This window comes from Heterocephalus glaber, unplaced genomic scaffold (assembly GCF_053883595.1).
Source record: "Heterocephalus glaber isolate CG9 unplaced genomic scaffold, H.glaber_assembly_v1.0 deba00000621, whole genome shotgun sequence".
Classification (NCBI taxonomy): Eukaryota; Metazoa; Chordata; class Mammalia; order Rodentia; family Bathyergidae; genus Heterocephalus; species Heterocephalus glaber.
In genome coordinates, this window is record NW_028258153.1 from 31883840 (window position 1) to 31909408 (window position 25569).

General features: G+C 48.1%; 2 protein-coding genes across 3 annotated transcripts in view; one reads left to right on the forward strand and one right to left on the reverse strand.

Moving 5' to 3' along the window:
- The window catches only part of Shc3 (SHC adaptor protein 3), a 175310-nt gene extending 167287 nt beyond the window's left edge, over positions 1–8023 (forward strand). For both annotated transcript variants that reach the window (XM_021263727.2, XM_004851323.4), the window contains one exon: positions 430–8023. In XM_021263727.2, coding sequence (XP_021119386.1) covers positions 430–563 — 134 coding nt within the window. In that variant the 3' untranslated portion in view covers positions 564–8023. The remainder of the gene's footprint in view (positions 1–429) is intronic.
- Positions 6937–20650, reverse strand: S1pr3 (sphingosine-1-phosphate receptor 3). Its single transcript, XM_004851324.3, has 2 exons — positions 20402–20650; positions 6937–12052 (listed from the first exon to the last, which is right to left on the reverse strand). The coding sequence occupies exon 2, from the start codon at positions 11911–11913 to the stop codon at positions 10777–10779; it is 1137 nt and encodes a 378-aa protein (XP_004851381.1). The 5' UTR covers positions 11914–12052; positions 20402–20650; the 3' UTR covers positions 6937–10776.
- Positions 20651–25569: the final 4919 nt, after the last annotated feature.

A 25569-nucleotide genomic window follows, 5' to 3' on the forward strand; every position in this document is an offset into this window, starting at 1 on the left:
TCAGGTCAGGGGTTAGCTATGCAAAACCCAGAAGTGAAAGGGGCCTGTGGTCTTCATGGGTAGATGTGGGCTGGCCAGACTGAGGGTTCTGGGAGCGTTCCCGAGAGCCACAGAGGGGGCAGAGAACAGGTGTGGTGGCCCCTGGTTGCTGAAGTTGGAGAAGGCTTCACCTCCAAGGCCTTGCCCAGTGCTGTCAGAGAGAAAAGGGATAAGACAGGAAGGTCCCATGGGGCAGTGGGCTGCACATTCTAGGGCTCAGTCTTGGAGGCATGGACAGACGAAGTGGACTGAATAGACTGGCTGTTGTCAGAGACCAGGCACTGGGAAGCCCTCTGTTCAACACCGATGGTTCAGCTGACTCTAAGCACGAGGTCCTCTCTTTCTTCTGCTTGCGGTATGTGCTCAGCCTGCTCTTTGCTTTCTTCACAGATCCGGACGAAAGACAGAGTCTTCGACAGCATCGGCCACCTCATCAACCACCACCTGGAGAGCAGCCTGCCCATCTTCTCAGCGGGGAGCGAGCTCTGTCTCCAGCAGCCGGCGGAGAGGAGACAGTGAGCTGATGCAGCCCATCCTGACACTGGGCACCAGGTCAGGGGGACCTGGAGTCCATTGGTCTCGGGCTGCAGGGCCTGGGGGAGCTGCTCGGGGGTGCCTCACCTTCTCCAGAAGCCCCCAGAGGAAGGCTTCCTTCAAGTTCAAATTTCATAAACTTGTTCCAGATTCCTCATATGCATATTAAAGGTGTACATACCTATACATCCTGTACAAATTATCCCTCTATATTTATATTTTTTAAGACTAAGAAAGATGTAAGACTAATGTTCTGTGCCGTATGTATTTAATGGAAACAAGTTTGACTGTAGTTGTCCAGGCAAAAATTTAACTCAACTGACCTATCCCACTGGGACGTTTTATTAGGAAGGTGTAACCCACAGCTTTACCTAATAAGCACAACACGCAGGGAATAGAGACAAGTAAGAGGTGGGGGGGCGGGGGTGGTAAACAGGATTGTGACAGACAGAGCCAGGAAGCCCGATGCCCAGGTGCTTCCCGCTGCACTGGGCGTACTCTACTTGATCTTAGCCAAAAGGCTGAGAAGCGATGGAAGCACGTGTAAGAGCTGGTTCTGAGACTTGGCTCCGGGGGCTGATGGGTGGTACCCCCAGTGCCCCTACCAGTGCCACCCCGCCCCCCACATGTGGGGCTCCCACTGCAGCTTCATGACAGGCAAGTGGCACTGCAGCTCCTCTGGGTCCTGCTGAGCATGGGCGCCTGCCGCTCAGCAGGATGTCAGTCACTTGGGAGTCACGGAGGATTCTTTTGAGGGCAAATATGGCACAGAGTAAGCCTTGCCAATCAAGACCCTGATGACAAATGCTGCCCTAGTTCTCAACCATATGAGGATGAGATGGGCATCCGAGGAAGGCAATCAAGGCAAGTCCTCAGTGTGTGTATCTGTCTAGCCAGTGAGCTGATCACAGGCAGCTTGTGGTGGCTGCCAGTCAAATTGTCGCCATTCCAGTCCACCCTTCATATTCAATAGAGAAAAAGCCTGTGTAAGTGCCATGGGAAGGCGGGGCCAAGCACACTTCAGACTCATTCCTGGCCTGGCTCAGGTGTGTGTGTGTGTGTGTGTGTGTGTGTGTGTATGTGTGTGTACATGTGTGCGCATGCTCAGGATGAGGCCCTGGAGTTTTAGGCACTAGTTAGAGGTTTGCCCCAGAGTGAGGGATGGTGAGCCCCTTACTGTCCCTGCAGAGTTTCCTGGTGGCCCTATGGACAGGTGTGTGTCCCATACTGCTCTTATTTCTACATCAACACTGACATTTCCTGATGGCCATTTGGTGTTGGGAACTTGGCAGTGTCTATGACTTTAAAAATATTTAGGCTGAGATTACCTTTACAGATGCTGCAATTATACAATAGCTGGAGGGTGCATTCACCGGTTGGCATCTCTTCTAGTTTCTGTGAGGTCCTGTAGCACAGGGCTGTAGCCAGTGGAATGGAGACACTCTGCACACACTTAGAATTGCAGAGTGATAAGTTGGATGCTTTTTAAAAAATCTGGTGAGTCATGATTCTGCGAGGTTCTAATGCCAAGTGTGGGAACTCGGTTTCTGCTTTGGGAGTATGCGGCCAAATGGGAGGACACAGTACAGCTAATGAATGAGGATAGGTCAGGCAGATCCTAGGCTTTTTTGGAGTTTTTGCCCTTTGGGATTCCAATGAATCCAAGCTGATGGTGGAGTTGAGTCTTCTGGAATGTTCTGTGGGAGGTGTAGACCTCCTATGCTTCCTGAATGATGCTGGTTTCAGGCACAGCATGGATGCCTGAGCAGGGAGGCAGGTAGCAGCTGGTCCAGGCACCCATCTGTGACCACACAGTCTCTGGGCTGGCTATGAGAATCACACTGCACTCCTGAGCCCTGGGGGACTGCACCTTGCACATACACGCACAGGTCTGAGCCTCTTGTGTGCAAACACATACTACATGTAAAGTGCCCGCAGTTGCCTTCTGTCAACATTCTGGCATTCCCTGTGTGTGTGAAGCCAAATGCTAATATTCAGGGACACCAGGAAAGCAGAAAACAAAAATTAACAACACTGAACAGTGGAAAGTTTGCTCTGGCCTATTTTCCTTGTAGGAAGAATTAAGAAGTGGTGATCCACAGTTATGGTAGCTCCCTTCTCTGAAGTTAGTGTTGATTTCCAGGATGATAGGCAATATGTGTATTATATACCTTGCATGAGAATCAATTTAGAAAATTAAAGGTATTGGAGTCATTTTTTCTTTTCAATGTTGATTCAAAATACGTAATTTTGATCTCAGATTCTAAGGTTGGTTATGCTACAATAATGCCAAGTGAAAAAAACTGGTATTCCTTTTTAACTATCAGAGATTTCAGATGTAGTGGTTGGCAGTAATCTTATAGTTTTTGTTCCCTTCAATTTTTTTTCCTGGTACTTAGATTGAACCCAGGGCCTTCTCACTGAGCTACATCTCCAGATCTTTTTATTTTTTAATTTTGTGACAGGGTCTTCCTAAGACTCTCAGTTGCCTGGGCAGAGCTCAGACTTGTGATCCTTCTGCCTCAGCCTCTCAGAGTGCTGGGATTACAGGTACGTGTACAATGCCCAGTTTCCCTTCTATTTTTAAAGTGTGCTAAAGCACACATGAGTTATCTCATCTCTTACTTCAAGCACCATGTGATGGGGCATTCCTGTGAGCCTTGCTCACAGTGGGGAAACTGAGGCTGACTGCAGGTCCTGCAGTCAGCTGGCAGCAGAGCTCTTCTGCTCACTTGGCACTTCCTGAGCTCTTCCTGCTGTGTGCCAGTCAGGGTTTGGAGATAAGCCCAATAGGGGGCCTCCGCCCTACCCAGCCTGAGACCCTGCTGCCCTTGGCTGTCAAACTGCACCCCTGCCCGGCAGGGGCAAAGCTGTTGATTAGCACCCCCAGGCAGAGCAGCACTGTGTGTTGCATTTGGGTACAATAGCAGTGTGCTGTACTGGGCCATCCTGGGCCCATGGAGTTGCCTCGCCCCTGCCACCTCTCTCCTGGGCACCACCACTGCACCCTGCTAGGATGCAAGGAGGGTCTAGCAGTCTTAATGCAGTGGCAGTCTTTCCCAGTGGCCCTGGACACCCTGCTCCCCCTTCTCCACCTTCCTGCATGAATGAGCTGTGCTTCAAATGCACCTCTGTCCTGTGAGCCCAGATGGGTCTCCCATGGGGTCCTCACTGTGGTCCACGATTGCTTGACCACCAGGATCCCCTAAATGGCTCCCTGTAGAGTCAGGTGGGCAGTCTGATAAGCTACAGGTCAAAGACTCAGTCTTAAATCCTATACCTACATTACCATGGGCCTTTTTACTTTGGAAGGACCAAAGGGTTGGGTGCTGTTTAGGCTTGGTGAGCAATCATTCTGTTTAAAGCCATCTCATGTTGAGGTAGATGACCAAGGACCAACTGAGCTATGCACAGCTCCCCATGGCTGGAGGACAGACTCAGGACAAGTAGACCCAAAAGAGCCCAGGGACTGAGGGTCACAGCTGACGTGTGTCCAGCTGCCCTGCCCATCTGGGTGACTAAAGATGTCCTCAGCTCCTGAGATGAAACTTCTTCCTGTTTCATCAGGCACTTGGCTAGCTCCTGTCCTCATTTCCTCTGAGCCATTTGCCTCATGAAGGCCAGTCCCACATTCCCTCCCTGTTGGGCTGAGCTGAGCAGAAGCTGGACCACAGGCACCCCCAGATAGTGCCAGTGGCACAGGACACCTCTGTCTGGCCTCAGCTCCAGCACACTCAGAATGACAGCCTCAGGCTGGTGGCTGGGTCTCTCTGAGCTTTGGCTTACTTCTTGCCACACAGTGGCTGCACGTAGCTCCCACCGCAAGGGAAGTGTAACTTCCTGGAGTTCTTCATTCACAAAAGCATATGTCATTTCTCTTTCTGTCTGGCCAAGGCTGCTTGCCATCCAAATCCGCTTTTGTAGATGGAGACAGCTAGATTGAAAGTGGGTAGGAGGATTGTGAAAAGATTGCGAACTAGATCACTGCACCCGGACAAAGTCTTAGCAGTGGGATTCAGAATAACACTCTGGTTTGTGGAAACTCTGTTTCTTCTAAGAAAGATAAAACCGATAACTCCCATTCCTGGAATATCTTGAAAACAGAACTGTCAGCTTCATACAAGATAACAAGGAATGGAGTGTTGCACCATGTGATCCCCTTTTTCAGATAAGGAAACCAGAGCCAGCTGGCTTGCCAGGATGGCTGACACTAGGAAAGAACGTGATCTTAGGTCCTTCAGGGATTAAACAGGAAGCTCACCCCCGTGAAAGCGTCTGTAGTGTTTTTCCTCTGGTTTTACCTTTACGCCCCACTTCAAAATGCAGCTGGGAGAGACAGTGCTTCCATTCTCTCTTTTAGTTGGGGTTCTTGTGGAAGCAGACCATGAAGAAGGTCTGAGTGTGAGTAGTTTGTGTGGGTAATGATCCCAGGAATGGGGGGGAAGGAAGTGATATAGAAGGGGTACGTTGTCAAGTGGTTTTGCATGATATGGAGATGCCCAGGAGACAGGGCGGGACGCACCTCAGTGGCAGCCCAGCAGAGGAGACAGAAAGTTTATCCTAGGTGTGATATCCTGGTGGGATGCTTTTTCAGGGATACCCTGGCCATCCCTGTGTGCACTGAGCCCACTTGGCAAGCTGGGAAACCCTTGGACATCAACAGAAGTTCATGATAAACAGACCTAGGGTAGATGGGGGCCTGAGAACTGGCTGGCTTGCCAGCTCACGCTTAGATTGCAGGACTCTGCTTCTCTGAATTCCTGACCAGTGAGTCTGGAGTGAGGCCCAAGAATTTGCCTTTCAAATACATTGCTAGGGGGTACTTGTGCTGCTGGCTACAAGTCTTGACTTTGAGAAGCATTGGCTGAGGAGAGTTTTCAGCCCTTACCTATCTCTTATTGATGGCCTCACCCCTCTATTTGATGATTAAGTATTCATACCACTTCATGTCATAGCTCCCGGGCTCCATGCTGTGAATGTACAAATGGAGGATTAATAAGCACTTATAACTCCATGCAACTGTTGCTGGCAAATAAAATGCCATCTGCCAGCCACAATTTATTTATAATGGGGTTTATACATATTTATAAATTTGCAAGCAACAAATGCACAGTTTTAAAACTGGCACATTTTATATCGCAATCAGAAAAATTGCAACTTTATACCAGGATTGTGAATGTGCACTGCATATGTATATACACACATACATGTACCCACACTAACTTTAGTGGATCTGTACGTCTGGGCTGCCCACCAGATGACTCTTTCCTGGATCTTGTAACTAAGAAGGATAACTAGATAGTCAAACAGTCGGTAAGAGTTTGGGATTGATGGGCACTGGCCCTGGCTTACACAGAGCAGGAAACTGGAGGTTGTAGGACCTGGGGCTTCAACAGGAACAGGACACAGGAACAGCACACACAGGGGACATCCACTAGGGACCCTGACAGAGAAATGAGAGGGAAGAGAGACTAGCAGGGAAAGACAAGGAAAAGAGAAGGCAAAGACAGGAGAAAGGTAAAAAGGAGAGGGAAGACAAAACAAGTTCAGACTTGCATTTTACCTATCCACAAGGGCATGTCGAAGGAGGCTGTGATTTGGCCAGTGTGGTTCCCCGGATGCAGCTGTGTTGGTGGCACAGCCCCTTGGCTTTCTAACCAGCCTTCTTGGCCTCGTTTGTGCATTTGTCCCTACAGAGCATGTTCTGCACTGGGTTCACGGGCTAGAGAAATAAATGAATGTACCAGGTTTTTGCCTGAGTTTGTAATCCAGTAGGAGGTCAGTACACACACACACACACACACACACACACACACTCACAACTAGTTGGCATGTGACAAGCCTCACAGTGCTAGTGTGTCCCAGTTCAACAGAACCAGGGAGGGCTGGAAACACAGGTCTGTCCAGGGCCTCTGGGAGGGCTTTGTGCAGCAGGCATTGGTGTAGGTCAGAAGAGGCAGATGAGAGCATAGAAAGCTCAGGACTTACCTGATGCAGGTGAGCCCCCAGCAGTAGAAGATGCTGAGCAGAGCAGAGGGGCTCCCAGCCTCCCTTCTTCCTCCTACCTGCCAGCTCAGATGCCCAGAACAGGTGAGTTCCAAGTACCTAAAATGCACAGGCTTCCTTCCCAGGGCTGGAAGAAACATGCTTGCAGAAGAAAGCATAAGAAATAAAAATCATACAGTTTTAAGTATCTGAGATTTTATTGTCCCACCTTGAACTGCTGTAGATATGGAAATGTGCACTGGGGAGTGACCCTACTGCGCTGAGCTGCTGAGGGGATGAATTCACACCAAGCAGACATTTTCCCCCTGGCCAAACTCTCTAACCATTGAAATCAAGCAACAATTAACGAAGCAGAAATGAATGGACAAATCCAACTTTTAATACTGAGGGTTTTGGGTAACAATTATGTGTGAGTTGCAAGTGGAATGTCCTCTGCTCATTTGACTTTTGAATAGAACTTGTTCCAGAAGACTGTGAAATTAAGTATGGGAATATTTCTTTGTATTCAAAATTGAACATCTGGTTTTGAAATCCCCTGATTAGGAGATAACTCCATGTAAATTTAGTGTGTGATAATAAGATATTTATTACTTTTAAAAAGCATTTGGATGGCAAATTATATTTACTGATAAATGAATATTATTTGAAAATTTTGTTTTATTTCCATTAACTTTTGTGAAATGAAAACAATTATTGTAATGGTCTGTGTCTGGGTGTACGACCAAGTTACTCCTTTCTCCTTTGATACTGGAATGGAATTGGCTTTTGGACACCCCTGGGAGTGGAAATACAAAACTCACATCAAGTTTTCTAATGTTTGTTCTATGAGGAATGATAAATCCTGAGGTATTTTCCCAACATCTTGGAGATCAGACAATACAACCTATCAAGACATTGGGCTTAAATTCCCTAGACACCTTCAGCGAATCCATTTCCCTCCTTCAGGAAATGACATGATTTCACTTACAAGCCTTTCACCAAGCATCCAGGGCATCCTGTGCTACAGGGTTCTCCAGGTGGAGGTGTCACACAGCATCCCCAAGCATCATCACTCTGATTCAGAAGTGCAAGATGACACACCTAATTTAGGTAATGCTGAACTTCTCATGAAAACTGGTTATGGGACAATGTGCCTTTATTATCAGAGTAGTGGTATGTGCATTTCTGACTATGTAGCAACCTCTTTGGATGTTTGACTTAGATACTAAAAACATTTGGGTGTTGAGGTTTTGCATTGTAGATAAAATTTACAAGCATGGAACTGGCAATGTGATTAGACATTTTCTATAAAATACACCTTGTTACATTTCTGTGAAAGGCTCTGTAACAACACAGAATAACTGTGACTCAAGAGTTGAAAGGAACAACCATTTTTCAAAACAGTTAATTGTTTCGATGGCTATAAATGTAAGTCTGCTGGCAATAAAGGTTATTGTGAAAAGTCTCTTTCATTTGGATGACGGGTCTCGTAATGCCTCACAAAAAGAAGCAGAGCAATTTGAAACTTTTCTCTAGGAAATAGATGTTCTTAGTTATTTCCCAGGAGCATGAAAACTGGTGGGTGGGGAAAGCAGTCTTAGGGTCTCATGTTAATGTCATGATCTTGCACCCACTCAGCCAATCGAGGTTGGAGAGATGGGGGTGAAGGCTGCCGACCATTACCCCGTGGGGCAGTGGCATCACTAGCAGGACATATGAGGATCAAATGTATCATTTTTAAGGGAAAAAGCTAATGCAAAGGGCTGATGTATCCTCCTCTTGCATAAATAGTAGCAGATGAAGCAGGGCCAAACACCCCATCTCCTTGGGTGTACTTTCTCACAATTTCCTATCAAAAGAGCTCTTATCCTTCCTAGAAAGAGCAGGATCTACCAGCACTGATGTATGTGGCACCAATGAGCAAAACTTCATTAAAACACTATCAATGAGAGTGGGAAGTATAAGGTGAAAGAAGGACTTGGGTTTTAAATGTGATTTATTCCCAAAATGCTGAGAAACACAGATACTGGCTAAGAAGCAAGTTTGCCAAGGGATAGTCCCAGGAAAACACACTGAAGCAATCCCAGCCTACTCCGGAGACTCTCAAAAACTGGCTTATATAAAGGGTTTTGATTTTATTTTTTAAACAAACATATATTGGAATTGGTTTTATTTTTTTAAATATACATTGGAAAGAGTAAAGGCTACCAACTGCAATGAGATCAAACACATAGATTCTCTGTGGCTTACAAGATCACCTGTCTCCAGCCTTCCTGCTGCGAGCTCTTTCAGCTCTGCTCCTAGGTGACCTCCAGCCGGCTACTTGGGAATGTGAGAATGATGTCGGGGGATTGGTTTTGTGTATATCAGTGATCACACTCACTTTCCTCATGCATCTTAAATTCAAATCGCTTAAAAGCTTTGTGTGAACTCCCAAGAAGCCTTGTTGGCAAGCTACAAGCATGGTATTTCCCAGCAGGAGCAGTGCAAGTAGCTTCTAGAAAAGTTAATGAGTGAAAACTGACACACAAAGGCACTGTGGAAGTCAGGGTAAGGGAACAAGGTGGTATTAGTATTAGTGACAAAGAGAGCTAAGGCTCCCAAAGCAACTCAGCATGGGACAGGTGAACTTTTAAAATCACTTCATTTCCTAGGTGAAAATGCATGCGGCCTCTCATCCATTTTTTTCCTAGAAATGCTTTAGGTTTTCTTATGCTATCAGCTGAGAGAATGCACAGCTTTTCCATGATGTACAGAATCCAACAACACATGTCCCTGAGGAACCTCACCAATAGGTTCTATCTCATCAGGAACAAAAATAAGGAAAGTCTTTGGTCAGTACTTGGAGGATACCCAGGACTCATGGAACAGCAGCTTACATCAGATACATTGAGGAATCACTTTCTCTTAGAAAAGGTCATTCATGTTTTAAGACTGCTCTTTTAGGTATTAATAAGGCAAAATTCTCACTGAACCTAAAAGCTTTAGGGAGCTCTGGTTCGAGGTTCACCCTTTTGAAGGCTGTTTTTGTTGTGACAAAACTCAGCACAGCAATGGTGTGCACATGCTAACTCCACACTCGTATTCACTTTCCATCCCTATGTGCTGCATGTGGAACCCTTGGGAGGAATATGGGCAGAGACGTCTTTGGAGTGATTCCTCATAGGATCAACAGAGTGAGACAGGTTCAGCTTATGTTGGAAAGTAAACTCACAATGCCATGTGGACATTATCACAGCACATCTCCGGGAAGAGCTCATAAACTGCCAGGCCACAATCCCTAACCTGACAGTTCAACCACTGCCACTAATAGTCACGATCGGTGTTTGCTTTCAAGATGCTTGAGACTTTACTGATGCTCCCAGGCATTGGGTGGTGACAGTATGAGTGGTTACTGACTCTGTGCTTTTCTGGTAAGAACAAAACTTGACAAAGAACCAAAAGTGCTGTCTTATAAACCCTTGTTTCAGTGGAAACTATTACATTAAGCAGATCATAACTCCCAATGACTTGGAAAGGTGAATCCTTGCCTCCTACTTGCAGGCTCGCTCTTTGGTTGGTGGGGGGGACACACAGGCCCCTGGGAGATCTTGGCTGGGTTTCATAATCACATGATCTGGCTCTTGGATGTGCTTAAAATTATGTAGAGACACATGACAGAAGAAACATAGGGCTTTACAAATGTGCTTACCAGAAGGCCTCCTATCAGTCTGAGCAGACTGAGGACAGCATGTCTTCAGACCAGTTACATAACTGCACGGGGTGCTAGGCTGTAGGCACCTCATGGCAAATCCATGGAGCACAAATTCCATGTGACACAGAAACTGATGAATATATAATTGCTATATAATCAGTGTACTGTGAAGTATTAAAACATCACCCAAAGGCCCACGGAGAGGCACACTATACACTGTGTGGCCTGTGACCTTCCCCCACTGGGAACCACAGAAAGTCGTATCCAGGACTCAAAGGAAGGTGGTAGATGATGAGCAGCTTAGTACATTCGGAGGACTCTGGAAACGGACAAGGCACAATGTCTACATTGAAATGGGTTGATGTTTTCTTGGGTCCTCTCCTCAGGAGATATTCATACCAGGCAGGCTGTCAGGCAATGTCAAGTAGATCTCCTGAGTCACAGCTCCGTAAAGGCCCACATGGAAGCGAGACATGCAAGCAATAAATAAGAGCGTGGCTGCAGGGCTGGCCGCCTGGAGGGGCTCACTTGCAGAGGATCCCGTTCTGAAGGGTTCTGTTTCTGTCAATGATGCAAGATGAGGTGGCCATGGGGCCCTGGTCTTCCTTGATCTTCGGGGAGTGGCTGCTGTTGCTGCTGCTAGATTTGCTCCTGCTTGGGTCTAGAGCAGGCTGCATGGGTGAGGCATGGGCCCCCTTGCCCCTGACCAGGCAGTTGCAGACCAGTCGGAAGAAGGCACGCCGCATCTCCTTGCTGGCCAGAGTGTAGATGACAGGGTTCATGGCAGAGTTGAGGACGGCCAGCATGATGAACCACCGGTCCTGGAAGAGGACAGGGCACTGCTTCACCCTGCAGGCCACGTCGATGAGGAAGAGGATGAAGAGGGGGGACCAGCAGGCGATGAACACACTCACCACAATCACCACTGTCCGCAGCAGGGCCATGGAGCGCTCTGAGTTGTGGCTGGCCACCTTGCGACTGCTCGACTTCACCAGGAAGTAGATGCGCACGTACAGGATCACGATGGTCACCAGGATGGCTATGAAGATGCTGATGCAGAAGGCGATGTACTTCTTGGAGTACAGGGGCAAGATGGTGGAGCAGTCGGTCAGGTTCTGCAGGCAGTTCCAGCCCAGAATGGGCAAGGCACCCAGTGAGAAGGCAATGAGCCAGCACATGCCAATCAGGAGGAAGACCCGGTGCTTCTTGTTGGCGTCATAGGGCCGCATCTTGATCATGGTCAGGTGGCGCTCGATGGCGATGGCCAGCAAACTGCAGGTGGACGCCCCCAGAGCCACAAACATACTTCCCTCCCTAACGAACCAGACGGTCAGGGACAGGCTGAACGTCTTCTCACCGGACATCAGAATGTTGACCTTGTACAGCACCCCTGCCAGCAGGTCGCACAGAGCCAGATTGCCGATGAAAAAGTACATGCGGTTGTGAAATTTGTTGTTCTTCCAGATAGCGATCAAAACCATCAGATTCTCCAAGATGATGAAGCTGCACAATACCAAGAAGAGGGCAGTGGTGAGCGTGCTGCCCTCAGAGGAGTTCTTCAGCCTGCCCTCCAGCTTCCCCACGTAGTTGTAATGTTTCTGCAGAGTCTCATTGGCTGAGGTAGGCTGGGTGGGAGGAATCGGCGGAATCGTGGCTGCCATCGATGCCGACAGTTAGGTGCACAATCCACCAGAGGGCACCCAGGGAACGTTCATTTCAAGGCCAGAGCAGGACTGTGGCTGTGGCTCTGGCTCCAGGAATGCGCAGGCCAGACTCCAGCAGGGTGTGGGAAACCGGCTCCTGTAACAAGATGGAAGAAAGGGCAACCGTGGGTTCCATCGCAGCACGGGAAACGCTGAAGAATTTGGACAGCTGGTGAGGTCAGGGCTGCAAAGGGGTACTTTAAACACGGGCACGTTTCTAAGCAGTTGGAGACCAGGGGAAGCTATTTGGGGCCTAGAGTTCCCAGGGGAGGGAAATTCAACACGTGAGTCATGTAATGTAACCAAGACACACAGACCCAAATAATGCCTCCATTTGAAAATCTCCAGGCACCGGGAAGTGCTAACCAGTTAGTCCTCAACTACTGCACAGAAGCTGGTAAATCATTATCCCCTGTTACTCAGACAAAAACATGGTTTTCTCATGAAAAAAACCAAAAACCCCGAATGGAATCAGGAATAATGTTTGCTAGACTTCTGTGACCTCCCCCACTTTGTTTGGGGTGCATCGTGGTGGGAAGTGGCCACACTTCCTAGATGGCTTCCCCTGGACTCACCTGTGCCTGGCAGGAAGAACAGCCTACAGCTAACCACGGCCTGCAGTGCTGCTCCCCTGTGCATAGCTGAGCTCAGAGCTCAGTGAGAAAGGGCCAAAAACGGGCAAGACCGAAGCAGCTGCTGCTGAGTTTAGAAGAAAGGAATGAGGGCTGGGGATTTAGCTCAGTGGTTCAGGCGACTGCCTCACAAGTGCAAGGTCCTGAGTTCGATCCCCGGTACCCCCCCAAAAAAATTAAAATAAAAAGAAGGGAATGAACACAATGAAAAATCACACAGCTTTTGAGCATGGTTTAAAATGCAGAGGCCGGGCTGGGGTGTAGCTCAGTGGTACAGCATGCTTAAAGCCCTAGGTTCTATTCCTAGCACCACCAAAGAAAGAGGCCCAGATATTTTGCATAACTAAACCAATGCATGCGAAGAACAGCATATCTGAAAGCCCAGCATGATAGGAAGGTAATGGTCCCAGCACCAGGCCTTCAATGGGTTCTGAACTTGAACTCTTCCTCCCCTGCAGCCAGGGTGGGTCCACCTGAGCCACTGGTAATCCTGACTGGGCTCCTGCGATCCTGATAATGCTCCAGACTCAGACAACCACGGCAGAAATCACTTTCAGTGCACTCACTTTATTTTATTTGAAACTGATATATAATTGTACCTATTGATGGGGTTACAGTGTGATAACTTGATACATGTATACAATGTGTAATATTCAAATCATGGTAGTTAGCATTTAAACATTTATCATTTCTTTGTGTTGGGAAGTTTTGAATTCCTTTCTTATAGCTCTTCATAAGCTCTAGTCATCTGAATGTGCTACAGACCGCTAGAACTTACTCTTCTATTTAACTGGAACTTTGTACCTGTTATCCAATGTTATCCTTTTCCTCCACCCCTTTTCCACTAGTAATCACAATGATATCCTTTCTACTTCTGTGAAGTCAAATTTTTACCCTCTACATATGAGTGAGATTTTGTGGTATCATGTATTTTAAATTAAAATTATTTGAGTATTTAAATATCTAATGAAGACTAAATAAGGTTAACTTAAAATAGTCCGCTTTGTGTGTCTACTGAAAATATTTTTTCACTGTTAAGCTACTGCTGTAAATTAGGTTCAGAGATGCAAGGGCCACTCTGAGACACTATAGGACTCTGCATTTTAGGGCTCAAGAGAATCTGAAGGCCTCGCCTGCCTATGAGTTCCTGCCCATTTAGCACCCCAGGCCCAGTGAAGGCCTCAGTCCCTTGCAGGAGGACACTGTACTATGGCGCTGAGAAGGGGAGGTGGCTGTCATGAGTTTCCAAACCCTCATGACCCTCCAGAGACAGCAGATGTTGACCCTTCCCTCCCCACATCACTTGGATTTTCCAAGATAGGGAGGAGACAATCTGTGGCTTCTCTGAAGAGATTTCTCCCAGAGTCCTGGAGTGTGGAGGGCTCAGTTGTTCCGGAAGCTCTGGGCACCGTGGAGCTGACGTCTGTGCTCTGCCTGGAACTACCTCAGCCCCAGCCTGGCACCCTCCATGAGAGCTGTCTGGGATCCTTGCGGTCAGTTTGAGTATCACATACAGTCAGAAACCTTCCCATGTTGGCCTCGGGCCTCTCCTGCTTTCGGCACAGGAGGCTGCCCTGGGAAGCTAGACTGGTGGTGATGAGCTGGGTCACTATTCAGGCCTTCCCTGTCACTCATGAACCCATCCTGCAACAGCACTGCCTCACCTGGCCAGCTCCCCACCCAGCCAGGACCTGGGGCAAGTTCCCCTAAGAGGCAGACTGGACAGCCCTGCGGGCAGCTTTCCCCAGCGCCTTCCACTCCCTTCCATCCTTTTGTTGAAACCTTGACTGTCCTTCAAGTTCAAGTCACATTCCACTTGTTCTGTAGTATCTTCTGGTATCAGCCCAGTCCCCAGTGACTTTTCCCCGAGGCTGCTTCCCTGCCTGCATGCTTTCTTTTGAAGGGCAGAAATAATAATAAGCAGTTGAAATTTTCTGAGCAAGGACTACAAACCCATTAACACACAGATGCTTTGCCTGGAGGTCTTATCTCCTTCTCTCACCAACACACTGCAGTGTGCGCTGTTTTCCCGGCACTTTGCATACTTGCAATGCTCAATAGATGCACATGTCCTTCTTATCTAGCTTTTTTTTTTCATCTGTGGACAGTGACTGGAGAATTACTATATCCATGCCCTCTCTCTGCTCAGTTTTCGTCCTGATTGGGGCATCCTGTGGGTGCATCTGAGCTGAGGCAAGAAAGGTTGTCGTCAGTGACCAGTGTCTAGTGCCACCTCCTGTGGGTATTCTTCCCTTCTGAAGCAGCTGGCCTAAAACCATCACCATGATGCTGAATGGACCTGCCAGGCTCACACAGTGGCAGGAGGGGCCTTCCCGGGTCCCACCTGTGGGCTCCCAGCTGTCCTGAGCGTGATACACTCTGCCCAGGCCAGCTAGGCACTCCACCACAGGGACTGGGGTGCCAGAAACTCACCAGCTCAAACAGGCTGGTCCCAGGGCCAATGCCCAAAGCTCTGTCTCCCAGATCAGATGAGGTGCCAGGTGCTTCTCTATAATCCTTGTCTCCTGGCGGTATGGGGGTATGTTTATAATTCAGACTGTCCTTGTGCTATCTCAGCCTGTCTTCTATGTCTCACTCCCCCACAGTAACCCCAAACCCCATTTTCTATACCTCGGCCCTCTCTTGAATGTTCTGTACACCTTGGATTTTGCCACACAGGGTAGGTAAAAGGGAATGAACCCCTTCAAATGTCAAAATCTGGAGCTGCTCTTAAGAGAAAGCGCAGAGGGTTAATAGATACATGGCTCTGCAGACTCACATCTTTTAATATTTCCCCTCTTTTTTATAAGATTGAGCAGAGCATAAGAAAAACAAGCAAACAATAAGAGTGATTAACCACGGTAAAAATGGCAGAACATGCTCCAGAGACTCAAGATCATGGCTCTTGAAGGTGAACATACTTTCCCATGAATGCTTGATTTACCATTGCCCTTCATCTACTACTCATCCCTCAAGGAGCATATTTTTGCAGAATATTTTTTGTTAAATATGATTCTCTGCATCTGCATAATTGGAAGACATCTACCTCTCTCTAGACCCTAAAGGCTTATTTTCTCTGGATTACCAACATTTATAAAGCTGGCTCCATCCTGAGGGCTAAGTGCTGGGCTGGAGGCCAGATTGATTTTGGATACGTCTAAACATTATTGTGCACCGTCAAGAGCACATCATGGGTGAGCTCTCCCCTCCACTCCCAAGGGGAGCCAGCCACAGACCTCAAGTCTGCAGGAAGAAAACTCCATCTCCAATGATACCAGTGCTGCTGGGTCACTGCAGGAGTGCTGGGTGCTATGGGCACTGGGGTCCTAGGACTCCAGACTGCCCCACTGAGCACATCCAAAATACCCATGAGACCAATACCCAGACCTGTATCAGGATGGGCTCCACCTCCATGCACCACCCTGCGCTGCTCCTCATCATTACAGACCCCAAGTGTGGTCCTATCTGGGGTTCTCCTCCCCCAGAGGACCTTAGCCTGTTTCTACCCTTCACCATACATGAAACCCACAGGATGTGATGTGCCTGGTGCATTTCTGTCACCAGGATGCGTGCAAGACAGGCCTGTGAGGGGGTTCTCTTGGTGAATACCTGCCTGTGCTCTGTGCCCCACTCTGAATTTCTGAGAGACATGCTGGTATCTAAGACTGGTTTTAACTATGATCAGAAGTCCCAGGCATCCTGAGGATGGGGTTCTGGGGGTGGCTGGGTCAGGCTGCTCAACATAGTAGGAAACTTAAGGTTTTACTTTGATCACTAATTTCCATCTGGATACTTAAAGCCTGATGCTGGTAAAAAATGGCTCTCAGCACACTAGTTCTGTACATATTCAGAAAGCTGGGCCTGTTGCCGAAGGAGGATGAGCTCCAGGGTAGAGATGCTCTCCCTCATCAGCAGTGATCTGCTACCCAATACAGATTCCTTCCAAGTTCCTTAGCACCAAGCACTCTGTTCCCAGTCCTGCACTGACAAGGCCCCTGACAATCCAGGCAGGCCCTCCCTCCCTCTTCTCCTAGGTCAGGGAGAGACTCAAGCATTGCACTGTCTGCATCACTGTCTGAACCATCTATCTGAGCTTCCCTCGTGGTCCTGGTGTCTAAGAGTCTACCCTGTGGCCTTGTTATGCTGGGAGCACCCAGTCTGCCTTAAACATTTCAACACCAGCATGCTTTCTTTTTGCCAAAAGAAGGACTCTATGGTGGATGAGCCTAAGTTAGGCCCTGGCTGTGGAGGGTGCCTACCTTCCCCCACTCTGAAAGGACTGCTGACAAGGGGAGGGGAACCGGGGAGAGGGGGCCTGATGGATTCCAGATGTGCTTTCTATGCTAGAGACTCACTTTCTCCACACATGTTGCCTTGAAAAATAAACAAACTATAAAAAGGAAAGGAAAAATATATTTCTACAGTCTAGCTTCCCCCACCCCCCAAAAGAAAGGCATAGTAAGAACTTTCCTTTGGTCGGAAACAAGATGCTGTATTTATGAAAGGTATGTCCTCCCATGCCTCTTCATCCTCCACACTGAATTAAAAGACCAAATATTTTCCAACAACCAAACTTTCTTGGAAAGCAACAGCTTTTCCTGTTCTCTTTCCTTTTTTCACTTACAAGAACTTAGAAAGGAAGTAATGAGCTGGCTCATTTTAAGGCTCCAGCAAAATTCCTTTGCTAATGAGTCTTTTCCCTTGTTCTGGTTTCCTTGAGTGACCTCACGCTGCCTTCAGAGATAGTTCCCAGAAAATGTGGGCTTCACACACAGAGCCTCATGCGCCTGGCACTTTGATCTCAGCCCGTGAATGGAGCCCTGAATGAAATAGCAAGCTTTACATGCACACCAGGGATGGGCTGGCATCCTCTTCACTTTTCTTCTTCAGAGGATGGAAATGCATTTGCTTGCCAGCTTGTTGGTGACCTTTTCGTGAGTACTTTAGCAGACAAGGCTCAATGCCATGGCAGAGCCAGGCGCAGTCCAGGGAACCCCAGACATGGAGGTTGTGCCCCAGGTACTGTCCCCAAGCATCTGCCCTGTGAACAGCCTCCTGGGCTTCCAGACTTGTCCACGGGAAGGAAACTGAATTTGGTGTGAGTTTGTATTGCCCACTTTGCTTTCCAATCAGTATGACTCTATCTACCCTGCTTGTTCTCAGTAAGGGCACAAGATTGATGTACTACCAAAATTTCTACAAAACAAATGCAGGAGTGTGCAGGCTCCAAGGAACAGCTAAAGGCAGATGCAAATAAGCAGGGCCCTGCCCAAGAAGGTGATCTGTGGTCACATGAGTCGCCACAGTAACTTGCACCTTCTGAATATACACAAGGGGAAACTGAGGCAGGGGAAGGGGCTCTCTGTCCATTGTGCAGTGCCTGGTTAGGCTGGATGTCTGTGTTGTCTGGTTCCAGGGTAGCCTACAGCCCAGTAGTGACAATTTCTTTGGGACACTGTCACCTTGCCAGTTGTCCGTTAATGAGGAGGTCATAAAAGCTCCAATATGCTTTGCAGCTGAATTGCTTGTAGCTACTTTGCTAGCAAAATGTAGAAATGCCATCCTGGGGGCTTTACTGAAAGATCTGGGAAACTCTGAAGCCAGGGAAATGGATCAGAACCTCCCAGGCCAAGGAGCATGGTCAACTGAGTACCCTGCCTGGAGCTCCCTGGGCCCATGGGCCCATGGATGCCAGCACAGCTTGTTGATGGGGAAGACTGCCCCTGGATGCCCACTCTCTGCTGAACAATCTTTTTCACTGATTTGACCTACCTGGCTTATTCCCTTGTTGAACTGACACAGCTTTGATTCCTCAGAAAACAGAATGCAAAGAATAAAACACAATGAAAGAGAGCAAAGGAGGAAGGAGAAAAGAGAGAGACTTTCTGTTTATGGTGAGTATATGTAATAAAAACAACTGAAGTGCAGTACTAACTGAAACTAGGCAGAATTCCACTCAGTATATTGGCTTTAAAAAAAAATCATATAACCAAAAGCATATGGAAAATCTCTTAATGCAATTCACTCAGTAGAAAATGCAGGGAAAAGGAATAAAATAAAATAGCTCTAACATTGACAAGGAAGGAATTGTGAGGCCAGGTGTGAAGGCACAGGTCTGGACAACCCACAGCACCCTCCCAGCTAAATGAAATAGCTTGCTTAAGAGCGGCCCCACACTCTGGCAGGAAAAAGGGATTCTACCTCAGGGCAACCCTGAGTTTCTCCAGAGTATGAGAAGCTGAAATTCTCACTGTTTTTGTAATAAAAATATATACATACAGTGTAGGTATTGAGGAAGATGGAAGAGACAAGGAAATAAACATCATGATTTCTGTTGAATTTTTCTGATGTCATAATTTCTGTTGAATTTTTCTGATGTTTGGGAAAAACAGAAAGAGGAAAATCCCTGAATTGTGAGAAATTAGGTCATTAGGCCAATATGTAAAGTTTAATCTACAGGAAATAGGAATTTCTATTATCCAAATGTGGCAGAAAATTAGCAGACTCCTGTGCTTTAAAAAATTCACAAGTGTGAGGAGGAAAAGTGCATTTCAAGATGGAAACTGGTTGTGACTTCATTCCTTCTGTGTCTTAAGGGAAGGCTCCTAAGGGCTGGCTTTGCAGGTTAGATCTCTGGTGTCAGGGATTAGGAATGACTTAGACCCAATGTGAATGTTTGCTTGTTTGATGATTGAAAGAACAATGTGGGATTCTTCTGTGGCAACAAAATTATGCATCGTAGCATTGAGCTCTACATCAATTAAGAAACTGTGCAGGTTTGGACACTTCCATGGTTCCTCCAGCATGCCACACCTACCCACCACCACCACCACCTGCACAAAATCGGCCCTGGCCACAGCCATCCTTGTTACTCATTTACCTGTAGGACACAACCCTTCCCTGCACTCTCTAGGAATTAGCTTTCTTATTGTGCTTGCAAGATTTTCATCTATGAGGAAAAGAATATTGAAAAGATAAATTATGCATATGTGACTATGTACAGCATCCAAGACTTCTAATGTCCAGATTTTAGACACAATTCTGGAGATCTCAGAGCTCTGGGTGCAGGAGGGGACCAGGTACAAAACAGAAGAGCCCTCTGTCCAAGTTGCTACCCTTCTTAGTGTAATGTTCAGAACAAACTGTGTCTCTTTAAAACTCCAACAAGAAACCTCTTTCTTATATCTAAATATAAAATACCACAAAGAAATAGGCATTGGGAGTGCCCAAAGCCAGAAAGGGAGACAGAGAGAGACACCACTTGGAGACTGGGCAGTTAAGAGGTCCAAGGCCCCTCCTAGGCAGTGTCTCAGTTATGAGACCCAATTTGCCACAGGACCCTCACTTACTGCATTGTGAGGGCATTTGTCTTCCAGCACCCGTACTGACCGTTCTGATTGCCTTGTTGGAGACATGTTAGGAAAAATGGAATTTTGTGGGTAATGAAACCAGAAGAATGATTTTTCCAGGCAAAAGACCACAGCTCTCCCCTCCCCTCCGCTCCCTGGCCCTCGTCCTGGGAGGGCACCTAACTTTCTAACTGTCCAAGGGAAACGACTGGTGGAGCTGCTCCACGGAGAGCCACCTTCGTTCATTCAGAGTTTTCAGACGTCCCTGGTTTTCAACTCCCCAGCAGCAGCTGAAAAGGAGCCGGGTCTTTGGGCCTCGCGGAGGACTGCCTGGGGGAGGGGTGCTGATGTGGGCCGGCGCCCCGGGGATCCGTTGGACTTCTGTCAGAAAAGTGGGTCCCACAGCCCCGCAGTCCCCGGCCCAGGCTCGGAGCTGTGCGCCCAGGCGCAAACCCCGTGGCTCACCTCCGTCCGCAGAGGATATCGGGTCGCCGGCATCCTGAGGGACACGCGGCTGTACAGGGCGCTTCTGCCTCCGCTCGGACCACGGTCTCAGAATGTCGCTGTGGCCTGGGGTCTTCTTCGGGCTCGGCTGGCCCGTCGCTCTCACCGGGTCTTCATCGCCTGTCCCTCAACCGGCTCGCTCAGCCTCTGTCCCGCGAAGTCGGAGAGCAAACTTTTGCTGCGGCCGCCGGGGCGGGGCCCGAAAAGGCCCGCCCTGCCCCAACTCCTCACCCCGCCCATCTCCCCACCCAGTGCCGGCCCCGGCCCCGCCCCGTGTCCTGCGCCCACCTCCACAGCCACCTGAGCCCCTTACCTCGCGCTCCAGCCCCGGCTCTGTGCAGGATTCGTTCCCTTGTGTGGATAATGGGGTAATCCATGCGAAGTCTTCGAACAGAGGAATCCCGGGGAGAGAACTGCCACACTGTCAATTAGAAAAGCGCAGGCCTTGACTGCCTGAACACAGAAACGATCCTAGCAGCTTTGTGGATGAAGGGACAAAAAGAAAGAAAAAGAAAGAGGAGGTAGAAAAAGAGAACCAGAAGAAGAAGAGACTGTCCTACTCCTAGAGCATCAAGTCAAGAAAAGGACAGCAGGGACCTGCGGCTTTGTCCACTTCCCATGACGAGGGTGACAGTCCGCTCCCGGCCACTGTTCCACACCTTACCAACACTGTCAAGTGGTTCATCCAGTGTATCCGGTTAGCTGCTGCCCACTCTGCAATGCTCTGCTGGAGTTGGGGCTGAAGTTTGTTTGGCCGGCACCCTCAGTTCCACTCTCAGAGAAAGCCTTTGACCTAATGCAACAGGGGGTTCATGGCTCCTGGCAATGCCCACAAACTGACTTGGGAAATTCTGAGAACTACTGGGGCTCTTCATCTTCCCTGAAGGTTTCCCTAAGAGACACGGGAATTGGACCTATGGCATCACAGAGGTGTCCTTGAGGGTGATTCCTCTTTCGATGAGGTTTCTTTTCCCCAAAGATCCTGGCCACACAACAGCTCTCCCACACACAGGCCTCCCACTGGCCTGGTGCCCCAGCCCTGTCTGCTGTCCTGTGTCTAAGACAGCTGGGTGCCTCTCTAAAGCCTGGAGAGACAGACTTCCCTCAATGCTTCTCTAGGGAGAATTGGCCCTCCCTACCATTCTGTTGAATAAAATCTCCCCTCCTCAATCCCTGGTTCATGAGGAAAAGCAACTTAGCACAGGTGTGCCAGTTCAGGAGCACAGGAGGAACAGGAATTGGGAAGTGCCCTTTCTGCAGCCCTCAGTGACATAACTGAGGCAAGGTGCATCAGCAGGTGAAGGTGCAGATGAGCTGTTCATCGCCCGGTGCCAAATGGGAAGGGATAAAGGCTTTCTCTCTTCTCCAAGTAGATCTGGTGGGTGTGATGGTCGATTTTGTCAGCCGGCCTGCATCATAGCTGCCCAGACGTTTGTCCAGCATTCTACTGAACATGTCTGTGCTTTTAGATGAGACAAACATTTGAATCCATAGACTGAGTGCAGCTCATGGTCCTTCCCAGCAGAGTGCGTGGACCTCACTCTATCAGGTGAAGGCCTGGATAGATCTTTTTGGAAGGGAAGAGGCCAGATCTCTCTCTACCAGTTAGGAGGACTTTCCTGCTGTTTATCCTGCTTCTACAGTAGCATAGATGGCTTTTACAGTAGCACAGAGCTGAGGCACCTGCTCTACAAATTTTAGGTTTGTCAATTTCCATAATTGTGTATCTCCTGTAGTAACTCTGTGTATGTGTTTGTAAATATATATTTCCTTGCTTCTGCTTCTCTGGGGAACACTGATGGATGATACGGTGGCCCCAGGGAAAGAGCAGGACTTTTCACAGGGTGGCTGTGATGCCAACGAGCCCTGGGCAGTGTTGAGGACTCGGGCCTTGTGGTATTCTGTTTGCAACTCGACAGACAACCACAAGCTACTTCCTCTGTGTGGCTTGCTCTACATAAGACTTGAGAGAAATAGCTTTAAAATATTGATCTACATGTAGATTTGCAGAGTGAAACTTGGCTTTTTGTGTGATGACTTTGTCTGGACCCAAAGGAAACCTTTGACTCACAGCCATAATCCCTCAAGGAAGAGTATCATTGATGACAGAGATATGTCCCAGAGCTGAGAGACCACATCGCTTTGTCCCTACATCACATGCCTACTCTGTCCCCTGTCTCTGTGCTCAACGTGAGCCAGGGACCATTGGAAGTTCTAGGAATTGTTCTTCTCACATTTCATATATTAGAAGGATGTTTCCACTATTCAGAAACATAACTAGTGAATGGTATGTGTTTGTGTGTGTGGTATATGTGTGGATGTATGGTATATGTAGTTTGTATTTGTGTGGCATTGTGTCATATGTGTATGTGTCAGGTGTGTACGATGTGGTATGTGTGTGATTTATATGTGTGGTGTGTGTATATGCATGATGTATGTGGTTTGTGACGTGTGTGTATGTATGTATGTGTGTGATGTGTATGTGTGATATTGTGTAATGTGTGTGATATGTGATGTGTCTGGAGTGTATTGTAGGTGTGTGTGTGTGTGGTGTGTGTCTGTGTGTGTGCTGCAGAGGGTGGGAATGTGTCTAATTCCTCCAGAAAGATGTACACTAGGACTCTGAGGTCTCATAAGAAATGAATAGTTGGCCTTTGGGATTCCTGGGCTGGGGCTCCTAAGCCTTGGGATGTGCTCTCCTGTGTGCCAGGGAGATGACAGGTGTCTGTGGCCCTGGGAGCTTTAGAATAGAGTCTGGTGACCAGAGAAACAAACTGTGGGACTAGAGAGTTGGAACTTTCAGCCGCACCCCACGTCCCGGAGAGGGAAGAGACCAATCTCCAGTGATGTCATCACTCATGACTGTGTGACGACACCCCAGGAAAACCCCCTGCCTCCGAGTTTGCAGAGCCGTGGGTGGGTGAGTGTGCAGAGGTGCCTGGGGCACCGTGGGAGGCCTGCACTCTTCTCCTACACGTTGCCATGTGCTTCTCTTCACTGGGCCAGTCCAGAGCTGCATCCTTTGTCATAAACCATTATTCTAATACATAAAAGTTCTCTTGAGGGGCCGGGGATTTAGCTCAGTGGTTCTGGCGCCTGCCTCCCAAGCACAAGGTCCTGAGTTTGATCCCTGGGACCCCCCCCAAAAAGTTCTCTTGAGTTCTGTGATTATTCAGGCAAATTATTGAACTTCCAGGGTGGGGGATGCTGTGGATTCATGGCTGTGCATCAGTGGCTGCCTGTGCAGAAGTGTGAACCATTGCCTGTAGTGGGGGCAATTTCATAGGTCTGACCATTGACCTATGGGATCCTTGCTAACTCTGGGTAGTTAGAGTCAGAATAGGATTGAATGACAGGACATCCACTTGGTGCTGGGTAATTGAAGAATTGGTTGGTGTTGGAATGACACATTTGTTGTTGGGAACAAGGACCAGACCCTGACCAGGAAGACCCAGAGGGTGCCCCCTGGTCCCAGGGTTTGCTGCCAAAGGTGAGGAGTTCCGCTAAAGGAGGAGGCCATGTCCCAGGAAGGCAGTGAGCAGCCTTCCCTCTTCTGGTTGTCTGCTCCCCACCCCAACCCTCATCTCCACTGTCTTGCTCTCTACCATGCTGCAGCAGCTCTGTTGGGTTAGTCACCCCAAACCCTAAAGGGGATTGGCAGGGCACAGCACCCAAAAATCCTTCCCTACATTAATTTTTCTGTGCTTCGGTGACTCTTCCTTTCCACCTATTCTCTTGGTCTTCTCTGCCTTTGTGTCTTTGGTTCCTGAGGAGACTTCAATATGTGTTGACCTTCGGTGTGGTGATTCTGGGATATCACAGCTGTAACTGTACATGCTCTTCCACTGGCTGTTTCACTGTGAGAATTTACCGTGTTTATATCTGAAAAAGTTCAGTAAAACACATTTAGTTACAACACTGCCCATGAGGCCAGGAGAGGGAATAATCTGACCATGTGTCAAGCAGAATCTGAGTATTTTGGTAGGAATTAAAATCCATGAGATAGACATGTATGTGCTCACATGGTAAGATCACTATGACATTTTTTTCAAGTGACATACACAAGTAAGGTATAACTGCTATTGGTGTTAACATGTGTGTAAAACTATCACAGAGGATGATTGCATTTATAGCTGTCCCCCGATACCCACAGCAGACTTAGTTCCAGGGCCTCCTTCTGATCCTCAAATCCGCAAATGATCGAGTTCCTTATATAAATTATATAAAATGGCTGCACCACTCTGTGTATACATCTGACACCACTGAGTAGTAAATTTTAAATGGTGAACTGTTTAGTATGAATTGTATTTCATTGAAGTTGCTAAAAATTATTCTATAGGCCTGGGAAACAGATTTCTGGAAGATTACATTTGGGGGAGTATAGTTAGGTGGCGTATGTAGGGTGCTTTTCATTTTATTCCTTGTTTTATGATGTGTACCTATTATCATTATTTAATGAAAGACTGAATTAGAAAAGAGGTTACCCTACAATGACAAATACACACAGTAGTGTGGAGGGCAGAGCTGTTTTTATTTGAAGGTTTGTATTGCAGAATCTTCACAGTTAAGCTTTCTCTGTTCTTGACTGTGCTGTGCTTATTTCTGCTCTTTTGCCCAATAGGTCTGCTCCACCCAGAAGCTCTGCTCAGTGGCTTTGTAGGCACTGAAGACAGAGTGGTGCAGAGACAAGTGAGCTACCCTATGTGGACCCTTCCCCTGCTGCAGGGTCCCATCCAGGTTCCTGGAGGTCACAGACCAGAAAGGGAGCCTGGCCAGGCTGAGTGCTGGGCAGCCACAGGTGGAGGGGTCACGTGGATGGCTATGTCAAAGTAAAGCCACCTTCAAAGGTGAGCAGCCACAGCCTGGACTGTCGCCCTGCCTCACCTTTCTCATGGTCTTTTCCCACTTCTACCAGCCACAGGAGAGGGAGAGGCGAGGCCTCTGTGGTCTCCAGCTGCTTTCTGCTTGCCTTGATGCCCTCTCCTCCTTCCTTTCCTGGCTACGTGTTGCCCAGAAAACATTGGGGTTACAGCTACATACAAGTGCAGCAGCACACCTGGGCGGGCAGTGCATATCCACACCAGGTACATGAACTTCTGGGGGCTCTGTGTTCTTGTGGTGAAGAATAT